General features: G+C 38.7%; 7 protein-coding genes across 7 annotated transcripts; 4 read left to right on the forward strand and 3 right to left on the reverse strand. All coding sequences in view use genetic code 12, as the record gives it.

Moving 5' to 3' along the window:
- Window positions 1-65: 65 nt before the first annotated feature.
- CPAR2_400590 (uncharacterized protein) lies at window positions 66-3,632 on the forward strand (the record flags this gene model as incomplete). Its single annotated transcript, XM_036810932.1, has 1 exon — window positions 66-3,632. One exon carries the CDS (start codon window positions 66-68, stop codon window positions 3,630-3,632), a length of 3,567 nt encoding a protein of 1,188 aa, XP_036667420.1.
- A 2,571-nt stretch (window positions 3,633-6,203) lies between these two features.
- Window positions 6,204-6,479, forward strand: TIM10 (protein transporter; the record flags this gene model as incomplete). The annotated part of the gene is made up of 1 exon (XM_036810933.1): window positions 6,204-6,479. One exon carries the CDS (start codon window positions 6,204-6,206, stop codon window positions 6,477-6,479), a length of 276 nt encoding a protein of 91 aa, XP_036667421.1.
- A 110-nt stretch (window positions 6,480-6,589) lies between these two features.
- Window positions 6,590-7,414, reverse strand: CYT2 (cytochrome c1 heme lyase; the record flags this gene model as incomplete). Its single annotated transcript, XM_036810935.1, has 1 exon — window positions 6,590-7,414. One exon carries the CDS (start codon window positions 7,412-7,414, stop codon window positions 6,590-6,592), a length of 825 nt encoding a protein of 274 aa, XP_036667422.1.
- A 199-nt stretch (window positions 7,415-7,613) lies between these two features.
- Window positions 7,614-8,573, reverse strand: ERV29 (Erv29p; the record flags this gene model as incomplete). The annotated part of the gene is made up of 1 exon (XM_036810936.1): window positions 7,614-8,573. One exon carries the CDS (start codon window positions 8,571-8,573, stop codon window positions 7,614-7,616), a length of 960 nt encoding a protein of 319 aa, XP_036667423.1.
- A 1,086-nt stretch (window positions 8,574-9,659) lies between these two features.
- Window positions 9,660-10,412, forward strand: CPAR2_400630 (uncharacterized protein; the record flags this gene model as incomplete). The annotated part of the gene is made up of 1 exon (XM_036810937.1): window positions 9,660-10,412. The coding sequence occupies one exon, from the start codon at window positions 9,660-9,662 to the stop codon at window positions 10,410-10,412; it is 753 nt and encodes a 250-aa protein (XP_036667424.1).
- Window positions 10,413-10,618: 206 nt separating this feature from the next.
- CPAR2_400640 (uncharacterized protein) lies at window positions 10,619-12,391 on the forward strand (the record flags this gene model as incomplete). Its single annotated transcript, XM_036810938.1, has 1 exon — window positions 10,619-12,391. One exon carries the CDS (start codon window positions 10,619-10,621, stop codon window positions 12,389-12,391), a length of 1,773 nt encoding a protein of 590 aa, XP_036667425.1.
- Window positions 12,392-12,416: 25 nt separating this feature from the next.
- On the reverse strand, window positions 12,417-13,142 carry CPAR2_400650 (exosome non-catalytic core subunit; the record flags this gene model as incomplete). Its single annotated transcript, XM_036810939.1, has 1 exon — window positions 12,417-13,142. The coding sequence occupies one exon, from the start codon at window positions 13,140-13,142 to the stop codon at window positions 12,417-12,419; it is 726 nt and encodes a 241-aa protein (XP_036667426.1).
- Between the last annotated feature and the right edge of the window lie 21 nt (window positions 13,143-13,163).

Genomic DNA, 13,163 nt, shown 5'->3' on the forward strand with positions numbered 1-13,163 from the left:
TTTTCATCATCAATTACATACATCAATGTGTGGAGGAGCAAAGAAAAAAAAAACGGAGAACGAAAATGAAATCTCCACCGAAGAAACTAAACCTTTCAGGTCCTCACATAACTATGACTCAGCGACCCAGACATAGCACCTCATCTTTGGAATCATTCACAAGACCAGAATTTCTGGATGTGATACAATCGATACCCGTTTCACCTAATACGTCAACCCAGACTCCAGGTAATTACCAGCCGCATGATGCAACACAACAATTTACAATTGACTTGAATGACCTCGAGTCAACTACAAGTCTACCACGACTTAATAACAAGCTGGACACGACAGTGAAAGATGAACAATTTCTAGCTGAGAGTAATGAAACCAACGGATGGATTAATGGATATTCAGTGCCATACAGTTTGCTTCGATACGGTTTAGCCAGTGAAAAATCGACAAAGATCGAATTGGAAAATGATCATGGCGACGTACAATACATATTCAACCCAATTTGCCATTTGAATGAGATTGAACACTCAGCATATGGAAGAAAAGATTCAAGCGCATCGACTTCCCATACGTCGGACGAAGAAACCGAACACCATAAGGAGAAACGAGAAAAGTTTATCCTGAGTCAAGATGAAAAAATCAATGCTTACTCTGGTTACATCACCATTCCCAAAATCTCGTACAATATTCCCAGCCCATTAAGACTTGACAAAAAGCAACTCCGATTAATGTCAGATGTACCGAGACTTTGTTACCAAAATTCATTTGTTGTTGGTGATCTGACTTATGTATTTGGTGGATTAACTAGCACAAAATCATCGAACTTCCATCATGTTGGTCTCCCCCTGGACGTAGACATCAACAAAGTTTCTGTTCATTTCCCATACAAAGTGCCGCCATTCGTTGACTCCAAAATGTTGACAACACCCTTCTTGCATCCAAACCCTCATTTTATTGCTTATAATGCCATTAGAGGAACTGTTACTTTTGTCAATACAACAAATCTTAAACACTTTCCTGGTCATTTGCTTTCCATGCAATCAACTCAAATCACCAGCAAGCATTACTTTTTCTATGGAGGATTTCAAATCCAGAATTTGTCTGTCAAATATCATCCCGAAATTGGTCGGTGGATTATAAATAAGAAAATCGTCATGAATGAAGATGCATACGTTCTCGATTCGACAAATTTGAAGTTTATTAAAATTCGACTTGAGTCAAACAAGGCAAGCACCACTCTCGGTAGAATAGGAATGGGGATATGCTCTAATATTTATCAACCCCCTAGTGATCATGGAGAAAAAATTAGTGTTGGGGGTGAGTTTAGTAGACCTTTTGAGAACCAAAGACAGTCACTGCCACCAGCTTTTTCTGATGCGTCTCATAAGTCAAGTCCCAGTGATCAATCAGCAAGTGCTTCAGTAACAAGAAGCAACACGCGAAAGGCAACCTTTGATAAAAACCATCAAGATTCGAAACGTGATGAAGATGATTGTGACCGAGATCAACATCATCGACAACTGCCGCAACGAGAAACCAAATTTGATGAATCACAAATGTTACGGTCGAAACAACCACCAAGTCTACAACGAATAGTCACTACTCATTCCATCGACTCGTCTTTGAGTGATGCTGTCACTCGGACTTCATCAGCATCAACTTCTTCTCCGAGTTCATCAAAGATGGATAAAATAAAGAGTAAATTCCACCGAACCAATTTAAAAAACACATATTCTCAAAAAGTTCGCGAACACCGGTCAAACTCAACAAACAATCGGTCTGGTGCAAGTAGTAGGGCAGTATCTCCAGTGTTGAATGCGACTGGAACTTCGTCACATTTGAATCCTGCATCTGCTCCATCTGCAACTTCAATGGCTGGCTCAACGTCTTTAGATTCAGCCACTGGTGGTGAACTACCATCTAATTCGACAACTATAACTTCATTGAACCCATTGAACACCACAACATCTTCCATTGTATCACCACCAACTACGTTAACTCCTCATCCGTCAATTGTATCTCCAACGGTTTCAAATCGACCAATAACTCCAATCCTTCAACTTCAAAATAAACATGGAAGACGAAGTAGCGATACCGGTTCTAAAAGTGGGCATTCTACTCCGCCTGATGATGGTAGACAATCACCAAAGAGAAATGAAAGAGAAGTGTTGGAATTTGTTCGATCGTACTCACTGGAACAGGCAGCTAAGTCTCGCTCTGGGCGCCGACATCGTGGTGGTAGTAGTGGTGGTGCGAATGATGAAGGGGCTATTGTCGAAGATGACGATGAGGTGGATGGATGCAGTGGTAATGAATCAACTGATGATGATGAATGTTTTGAAACTAGGACACGATCGTCGAATCCTTTATTCAATGATAGCAACATATTATCCAATGTGAATGTATTTGTCTTTGGTGGATTCTATCTTGATGAGAAGACTGATGATAACGGAATTCAACATTTCAAAGCTAGCAATGACTTGTTGAAGATTGATTTGACGGCAAAAGAAGAACCATTATCAATTTCAAATTTTACGTTCTTGCCCGATGCGTTAGTGTCAAAAGTGGGCAGTAATCCTGTCACTTGTGATATTTTACTTGACGAGGATGAGAGTTGGCCTAGTCCAAGAGGGTACTTTGCCTCTTATATGATTGATTATCTGAGAGGTTTGGACGAAGGGTGTGCTTTGGATGTGGGTAAACATGACCCGATGACGTTTACCCAAGTGCAAGCAGAAATGATTAGGAGAAGTGGATCACCTGATATAAGTATTGGCGGCAGTTCAGGGTCATTCCATATTGGCAGTAGTGGTGCCGGCGGTGTCGGTGCTGCTGGCGCTGGAAGTGGTGGCATTCCAAGTGGACCCGGAACTGGCACTGCACCCAGTCTTGCTGCAAGCAGCTATGAGGAACCTTCCGAAGTGCAAGCATATTTCAACAAACGATCATTTATCGTACAAGGTGGATGTGCCGAGGGGAATCAGTTCTTTGCTGATTTTTATCGATTTGTGTTCGATACGTGCAGGTGGGAGAAGTTTACTACTTATGCATATGATTATTTCAATATTCCCCTTGAGCCTGGTGCTGATGATGATGGGTCATTATACACTAAGGAAAACATGGTGGCCAGTCCTGAATTGAAAGAAGCTGAATTACGTTGTTGTCACCATACTTGTGTGTATTACCAAAACGAAGAGCGTGACTACTTGTTCTTCCTAGGCGGCGTGAAGTCAGACCATTTACGTTTCTTTGATGAAATTCCATATAAATCAGATAAGTTTGATGTATCAAGATTGAGTCGATTGCCGTTAATGACGAATAATACAAACACAATGAGAATAGCCGTATTGAATATTCAGACGCAAACGTGGCGATTTATGCGATACTATTACGACATAAATCATGCCATTAGTGACTCTTATGTTGACAGAATAATGGAGCACCCGGAATTGGTTAATGCAAGAATATCACACTTGGCTGGGTCTACAACAATGATGGGTAAGACATTGACGTTGGCTCAAGGGTTGGTGATTATTGCCCCGGAAAAGAAGGACGATTTGATCAAGTTGAGACAAAAGATACCTACCGATGAGATGTTGTGGGGTGGAATTATCCAATTGACTTTTGCGGGGCTCTAAGAAGGCAAGCTGTAACTTGATTCATTATTGTTTACGATTTTCTAGTCAGATGGTGGGGTGTACAAAATCTTGTATGACGTGAGAGGAGTTGAAACCCTTCATGAGAATATAGAGTATGTGTTTTTAGTACAATAGAAAGCTTTGTTGCTATTAAAAAAAGGTACGATGAAGGATGGCTAAGTTCTAGCTGGCACCCATCAACGAGCCAAGCTGAACACTATACCAAAACTGAAAATTCAAAGTGTTGGCAAAGTCTACAGCTTGAGGTGAATAATAGACTTGATCCAATTTTGTTTGTATTTAATCACATTGTCGTCGTTATAGGCAGGAGTTTTGGTATCACTGAAGGTATCATAGTGAGAGTCGCTAGTGGAGGTCCCTCTGTCCGAGTCTTTCAATTTGTCCAACCTGTCTTGGGATGCTTTTGCTCTTTAAATAACATAGGCCAAATTTGGAATCAAAACGACGTGCATGGCAACACCAATCTACTAGCCAGTTGGCCAATTGCGGAAGCCTTTATTGAGAATAGCGTATTCCGGGATAAAAGATTGGATAGCCATGATGATCAGTGTTTCAATGAGGTCTCTCTTGTTTGAGAATGCAATGTAGCGATCGATTTCTGTTTAGCTTATTCCGGATTTCCTTAGCGAAACGAATATGTCACAAAACCACTATTCCAAACAAATAACTTGACTGCAAAATATTTGGAAACTGCAAATATACGAAAATGTCAATTGCACAAAAAATAATAATTCAAGGCAGTAAAAGTTCTCTAACATAAGACTTTAGTTTGTTAATCCCCGGGACTTTTGAATGAGTGTAGCGTTCCCCTTCACTGGTGGGAAACTTTTTGGGGAACTTGGGTTTTCGACCCATACTAAAAAGCGCGCACTGTGTGTCTGTTTTGTCCAGAAATGTACTTCGAAATGCATGTTTTCACATACAGCTTTCCTACATGGTGAAGTGTAAGAAAAGCAAACAGATAGGTTGTCGCAACTTATCTGTGATAAACGTGCTGACATTACTTGTTGCTCATGATGCCACTTTCTGATTTACCACTCGAGCTTTTAGTAGAAGCTCTCCAAATAAGAGACTGCTTGTTGGAAATACTTAATGAAACAATTATACCTTTGCTTAATTTTCTTTTACTGAGGGAACTGTCTAAAATTATGGCAGAATGTGGTTTAGTAAAATTAGTCATCACAACAGTGAAGTGGTAACATTGACTGCGTTCAAAAAGATGTTTGTCATTGACCATGGAGATCACCGACAATCCTAGAATTGGAAGAGACAATTTGACGCTAAATTCTGTGGCAAGTTTTCTGTATCTTTTGGTCGCGGCATTGACGCCAGACATTACAAGACTAATGTTATATACGACTATACCGATGTGGAGGGCTTGATTTTGGAGCACTACAACATCAATGCTGCTTTGTGTATATTGGGAAGGTTTGGTGGGAGCCATTATTATTATACATGTTTGTGCACATTTTTTTTATAGTCAAAGGTTATTCTAACTGTGTTCGGAAAGTGATTGAATACCCAATGATGTTTGATGACAACCTGCAATTGATGGCACGCTTCACAGATGTGTTATTTAATCGTGGTTTGGAAGTTACAAATGCATTATACAAAATGCGTGTTGCTGTGTTCTTGTAATTGAAAATAGTCAAGATATGTGTTACTGTACCCCAGTACGAGGAAATATTTGGTCACATTGAGAGAACGAGGTCGATATATTTGATATACCTATGGGGGCTACAAACTTTTCTTTGAATTTGACGAATCAAGGGCAAATTATCCAAGGAGTTTTCCTGTTGAATGGCTTCTGGATTCATTTAAACTTTTCCATGTTGGCTATTTTGCCCTACACTATTATTGTCCCGATGCCCAATTCACACCAGTTCCACAATTGTTATTTTGCATGTATTTTCTTGAGCATCTCAAAATAAAAGTTGGGCATTTGAATGTTTTCCAAGTCCGCTAGGGGATTTGGTGTACAAGTAGAACATGCCGCTTGCGAGTCATAATCTTTAAGCTGTGCTATAATAAACACGACAAGAGAAAAGCGAAACGAAAATGGTGTGTGTCTATAATGGAAGACTCGGTGGGGCTAGATTATAAAAGATTCAAACTTCCACTACTTTGGCTTTTGGAGGGTTCAAAGTGGATAGTGGGAGAGGGTGCTATATACAAATTCGATCTTCCAGATCTTCCTTGGTTATGTCGCGTGAATGGTAGGCTAGTGTTGTTCTGAAGTTTCAACGGGGAAGGGGAAGGGTTTCTGAATTAGGGATACATTCAGAGGACACAACTAAAATGTGCTGCAATTGTTCCTTACTCGGATGCAATTGATTACGGAATGTAGTTTGTGTGTACCTATCCTCTCTGATCCACATACAGGTGTATCCTTTTTGCATATCATGCACGACAAAATGTAGAACAAAAAATTGCAGCAAATGAAAAAAAAAAAAAAAATTATCCAAAGAAGAGAGAAAAAAAATTCGAAAGATATATTGCCCTTCACAATCAAACTCTTCTATTACAAAACTAAAGAGTCTCTAAGATACAATGTTTGGAATCGGTGGATCAGCCCCTCAAATCTCATCTCAGGCCAAATTACAAGCCGCAGAAGCCGAATTAGACATGGTTACCGGCATGTTTAATGCCCTTGTGTCACAATGTCATGCCAAATGTATAAATAAATCATACAATGAAAGTGACATCACCAAACAAGAATCATTGTGTCTTGATAGATGTGTTGCCAAATATTTTGAAACCAATGTACAAGTTGGTGAAAATATGCAAAAGTTGGGTCAAAGTGGACAATTTATGGGCAGAAGATAGATGGAGGAAGCTCTAGTGTGACTACTTTCTGTTTCATTCCATTTTATGTATATATTTACAGGTAGTATATAATCCTTTTTATTTAGAGTATAAAAAAAACAGCTTATCTTTTAGTTGAATCCAAATGCTTTAGCTAATCGTAATTTGACACCTTCAATACTATTCAATTTGGGTCTAACATCAAGCCAAACTTGTCCTGAGTTATCATCACCATTATAAAAATCAATAACATATTCGATCTCTTTACCGCATCGATTAATAGTCCAATCATGTCTATCAAAGGGCGGTGGCTGGCGCCATATGTACAGTTTTATCCATGCTCTTGGCGTCAATTTTTTGGAATCGCCCTTGAATGAAGTGAGGGTAATACCACCACATTGTTTGATAGCTTCTTGGTAATGAGAGCCTTCCCACATGGTGATATGTTTCCAAGCTCGTTCATTAACCAAATTGTGGATAGGAACAATGACTTTCATATCTTGTGAATCGGGGTTCCAATTTTTGCGTTGCATGGCTTCGAAAAATTGCTTTTGACTAGGGTAGATCCAGTTTTGATTAGATGAAGTACGGGGGATGGAACTGATTTCTCGCTCAGTGGGTAAGCTGATGTTGGATGTGGTTGTGTCTTGTAATGTGTTTGAAATAGTTGATGAATCGCAAGTGGTTGTGGTGCTTGGCGACTGGTTTGGTATCTCAACTGCTGTATCTGGAGTGTTAACGCTAACTGATACTTTATTTAGCCATGTTGACCGACTATCATGGTTGACAGGACATACTTGTGGCTCTTGTGTGGTTGATTGAGATGAGATTGGGTTTGTTTGGGTATGCTCGGAATCCTTCTTGGGTCCACCAGCGCCTGTAGTTAGCTTTGAAAGCCAGGACTGTCTTGTAGAATGATCTACTGGACATTTAGGCTGCTCAGTGTTGTCAGACATGTTGCGTGTAGCTTTCACTGGTGAGTGTAGTATGGTGGGCATTATTTTGATTCAGCCAATGATTTTTTTCTCTCCAATGGCTTAGTCAGAATCGTTTTGCAGACTCTACAGTGGATGGGAAAACCCCAATGCATACAAGATTCGTATACCTTTTTCTTTTTTAATCTACATTCCACTATATGCTTTCAATTCCTTCTCTTTAGTAGATCTTTTTCTTTTCGTCAATGGAAAACTCACCAGCACCAGCATTAACAACCAACAATAATCCACCAACAATGGACAAGACTTGGAAGAATTCATATCTCAAGAAATCTCTTCTAGCATCACGACTTCCATAGTGCCAAAATTGGTTTGTTACTACATTGTAAACAAACAACAAGGATAACATGACAGCAGCAGCAAATTTCGTCTTGTATCCAACAATAATGGATGCACAAGAAGCAATACCAACAATAATAATCAATACTCTACCTAATGCCCATTCCGATGAAAATACAAATCCCAAAAACAAAAGAACCAACAAAAGTCTTCCTGCTAATAAAAAGTATTTCTTGTTGTCGTGATTATTCAACATCGGTAAACCTGGCATGTTCAATGAACGTTTATCTCTAACAATTGTATCGGAAAAAGCCAAAACTAATCCACCAACAACAGATAAGTTTCTCAAGATAAATTGAGAATCAAACAACAAACCATATACGATACCTTGAGCAATTACGACACAGATTAAAGCAATAGTGGCAATATTGATTTTTTTTCTAGCAATCAACAATGTTGAAGCAATGGTCATAACAATCATATTTTGCACCAAAAATACCACTGTAAACCATCTCCAATAGTGTCTATAGTTGTGCAAATAATAAACTTGTTCATTCCATTGGGAAAAGATTCTCATGGTATCCTCATAAAAAGTAGCCACTAAAAATGCCCTTCCAATTGCTGGTACATATGGCTTCAATGGTTTAAATTTATCATCAATCAAATCTTCGATTTTCTTGCTATAGTGTTCAAATTTTTCCACAAGCGATTTAGAATTGGTTATGGGACCAATAGTATGTGGTTGTCTTGGGGGAATACCAAAGTTTTGGGGTGGTTGATGTGGGTTCTGTTGTGGAGTATTGAATTGATTTTGAAACTGATTTGGACCACGGTACGACATAGTTGTAGAAAAAGAGCCTTATTTACACAATCTGTAAGGGAGCTGGTGGAATGTGAATAGCAATGAGATATTCAATGGAAGTAGATGCCAATGGGTTCTTGAAATTCGGTGACTCCCAGCTAGTTGAAAAATTAACGCCTGTAATAAATTTTGATCTCTCTCACTCACTTAATGTGTGTTGTGTGTACTAAATAGGTTTTGGTGGATTTTCTGAAAAAAAAAAATAAATTGAAAAGGACACGCAATAGAACACACAAACACACATCACACAACACAACACAACACAACACAATACAACACCCAATCTACTACAACAACATCCTGTTATTAACTGAATGATATAGATGTAGTAGTGTAATAATACATTCTCTTTGTAGAAGGAGAGACAGAATGGAGAGCATTGGTCTAAACACACTTAAGCCATAAAACTCATACTTTTATATGTGAAGTGGTTGCACAATTTTAGCATCTCTAACGGCTCTTCCTCCCATAAGCCATTTTCTATCCATCATAATCATCATCAACTTGTTTTTTGATGTGTCAAAATTCATAACCAATTTATTTCCTAAATAGGAAATGTGCGGATTATAATTTATGTCACATGATAGCTGACTATTTGTGCTACCATATGCCCTAATTTGTTGTCACCACAAACAGTCTCACGACAAGCTCCTTTTAAATACAACCTTTTAGTAGATGACATCATATCATCATTTAAAGTTAAATTTCTGACAACTAACCCGTTCTTTGGATTACCAAAACCCACGTAAGGTACAATACGATTTCTTCACTTCTGTGAACTGTCTTGCTTATGACTTCTACGTAGCATCGGACTTTATTTTTCCCAATTCGAGTAACGAACTCGGAGTTAAAAATAAAACCGAGTTAAAGCCATAATGTGTGGTCGTGTCTTGTAATCACAATATCCACTTTCCGCTTCATCGCCTTCTTTCGATCTTCTCCCGCTTACATATATATATATATATAAATTCAATTGGCATTTCCCATAGTTTTCTTTTCCAATTTTACCAATCAGATCCACCATTTATCTTCCCTCATTGCATTAATCAGAATTACATACAAACAATGGCATCCAATCCACCAGGTCAATGTTGTACTGAAGCCAACTTCCACGAAGGTAAACCAATTGGAACATTCAAGGAACTCTTTGGAATTGATACTTATACGGTTGGTGAAGAGTCAAATGACAAAATTATTGTCATTTTAACTGATGTCTATGGTAACCATTTCAACAATGTGTTGCTTATTGCTGATACAATTGCCAAAAATGGTTACAAAGTCTTGATTCCAGATATTTTGAAAGGAGATCCTGTTAAACCAAACGGTGACCTTCAAGCCTGGAAAAAGAATCATACTTTGGAAATCACGGAACCAATTGTCAATGGCTTTTTGGATAAAGTCAAGAGTGAACTTAAACCAAATTTTCTTGGTGCTATTGGATACTGTTTCGGTGCCAAATACGTGATTAGAAACTTGACTCAATCAAGACCATTGGATGCTGGTGCAATTGCCCACCCTTCATTCGTCACCATCGACGAAGTGAAAGCCATTAAAAAGCCACTTATTATCTCGGCTGCTGAAACTGATCCTATCTTCACTACTGATTTAAGGAGACAAACTGAAGATGAATTGGCTAAATTGGATGGCGTTAGATACGAACTTACTTTGTTTTCAAACACTAGCCATGGATTTGCTGTCAAAGGTGATATTTCGGATCCATTGGTGAAATATGCTAAAGAAAAGGCATTGAATGATCAATTGTACTTTTTCTGGAGTGTTGGGTTGATTAATTCAAGACAAGGCAAAGGAGCATTGTAGAGAGATGCGATGTTGGTGTATTAGTCACCATTGACATTAGATTTAGAGATACTTTAAAACTAAATACGCTTTTAGACTATATTAGATAATCTACTTCTCGTGCCTATCACACTGTCTTGCGGAATTTATTTAAATTGCGCGTCGAAACCAAAATTTCACGCTCCATTCAGATCCACAACTATATCTCAAACCAAAGTAGTTCTGAAATGAATGAAAAGTCACAATTGCCAATCCACAGAAGAGTAGCTTCCGAAACAAGCGAGTGGAAACGATTACTCCGCACTTGGGGTATTGTCACATTCTGTTCACTTTGCATCCTTAGCACCTACTTATCACCTACATTCTTCAATTATTGGTTCACCCTAGGTGGGCAACCAGATAATCCTGATGGTCTTTGTCCCCTTGTTCCCAAAATCAATCCCATTGAAGATATCAACAACCCCAAAACACTCAAAAATATTCTCCATGAAGATAAATTCCACAAACAAGAACGTGATCGGTTACTAGGAGCAATTCAAGTCCCTACTGAAGTGTATGATGACATGTTGACTCCAAATTCAACAACTACCTTGAAAGAATTGCTCAAATTGGAACCCAGATGGAAACCATTTCTCAAGTTTCACAAGTACTTGGAAAAAACGTACCCCTTGGTGCATAAACATTTACAAGTTGAGAAGATTAATCATTTGGGATTGGTGTACACTTGGAAAGGAAAGCATGACGATAAGAAACCCATTATATTGGCTGCTCATCAAGATGTTGTGCCTGTTCAAAAAGCCACTGTTGATCAATGGACTTATCCTCCGTTTAAAGGTGGATACGATGGGAAATATCTTTATGGAAGAGGTGTGTCTGATTGTAAAAACTTGCTAATCGGACTCCTCTCTACCATTGAGTTACTATTACAGAACAAGGAGTTTCACCCAAAAAGAACAATTATTTTGGCATTTGGTTACGATGAAGAAAGCGCAGGAACTGGAGCGGCTGAGATTGCCAAGCATCTCCTAGCTCGGTATGGGCCCGATTCCATCTTGCAAATCATTGATGAGGGGAACGAATCATTTGAAGAGGTTGAAGGATTGAAATTGATCTTACCAGCAACTGGTGAAAAAGGATACTTGGACTCTGTGATTGAATTGTATACACCTGGTGGTCATTCAAGCGTACCTCCAAAACACACATCAATTGGAATCATGGCTCAATTGATTACTGAGATTGAAAACGATGCATTTCTGCCCCTACTCACTCAAGTTAATCCAATAATGGGTGAGCTCTTTTGTTTAGCTGAACATAGCCCCACTTTGAACCCAGATATAAGACGCAATATCTTGAAAGCTCAAGTTGATGCCAATGCAAACAAGAAAGTTGTCGAATACTTGGATGCAAACTTGGATACAAAATATTTGATCACCACTTCCCAAGCTATCGATGTTGTTGAAGGTGGAGTCAAGTCAAATGCGTTGCCTGAACATGTATCGATGTTGGTCAACTCAAGAATCTCAGTTGAAGAATCAGTACAGGATGTCATTGACAAGTATCAATTCCATATTAAAGCCATTGCCCAAAAATTCAACCTTGGTCTCATCTTGAATGGGGAACAAGTGATTAAACCAACAAATCAAGGATATTTTAATTACTCACTAGTTGAGCCATTGGAACCAGCACCTGTGTCTCCTATTAATGGCGAAAGTTGGAATTTGTTTGGTGGTGCATTACGATACTTGTATGAAGACTTGGTGTTCCCCAAGCTGAATGATACATTCGTCGTGGCACCATTCTTATCTACGGGAAACACCGATACTAAATCATATTGGGACTTGAGTAGAAACATCTATCGATACCAGCCTGGTTTGCCTAATAGCAAAAGTGGTATTCATTCAGTTGATGAGCGGTTAGTATTTGAAGGACATTTCCATATCATTGCCTTCTATTACTACTACTTACAAGTCATAGATAAAGCTGATGATGCAAAATTTTAAAATATGTATTCACTTATCTAATTTTTTACTTTACCAATTTGGATGCTCTTGCATTGCCATGTTTCCTTACTTCCATGTCCATCAAATCTTTTATCCTATGACTCCCAGCAATTCCAATACTCAACACTTTTTCTAAACTATCCAATGGCATCTTATCTTCCAACAACAACAATGCCAATTTTTCACCTTTACCAATCACCCCAACAGTTATGGCACTGACATCAGATTCTTCCAAATTATTCAAATCTAGTAATGGTGATTGATCAATTAATCCACAACTGACACTACTCACATAATCATACATGGCAATACCAGCGTCGATTATTGCCAACGTTATCGCATTGGTGATTGCCGCAAGCATGCCCCCATCTTGACTCAATACTTGGACATTTATCGTTATGTTTGTTCTTGGATATAAATGTAACAAAACCAGTTGTTCAAACGTTCGTTCAAGGGTGGTTCTCAATTCAACCATTCGTTTTTCAGATTTCGATCGCTTCTTTCTCTCAAATGTCGAAAAATTGGCAATGGTTAAATTAACCTCTAAATTCGCCTTGTCTTGATTCATTTGAGCTCTGCTTATGGGCTCAGTAGGACCTTGGACTGTACATATAACTTTTGTGTTTCCTTGTTCGACATACGATGAGCCATCTGATGAGTTTGGATGGGTATTGACACGACATTCGAATCGGCGTAGCTCATTCCATCTTCTTCCATCTATTCTAAGACCTTCAGGAGAGTATAATTCCATACGTGACATAATTGTAGGACG

Source organism: Candida parapsilosis, contig 006372 (assembly GCF_000182765.1).
Source record: "Candida parapsilosis strain CDC317 annotated contig 006372".
Lineage (NCBI taxonomy): Eukaryota > Fungi > Ascomycota > Pichiomycetes > Serinales > Debaryomycetaceae > Lodderomyces > Lodderomyces parapsilosis.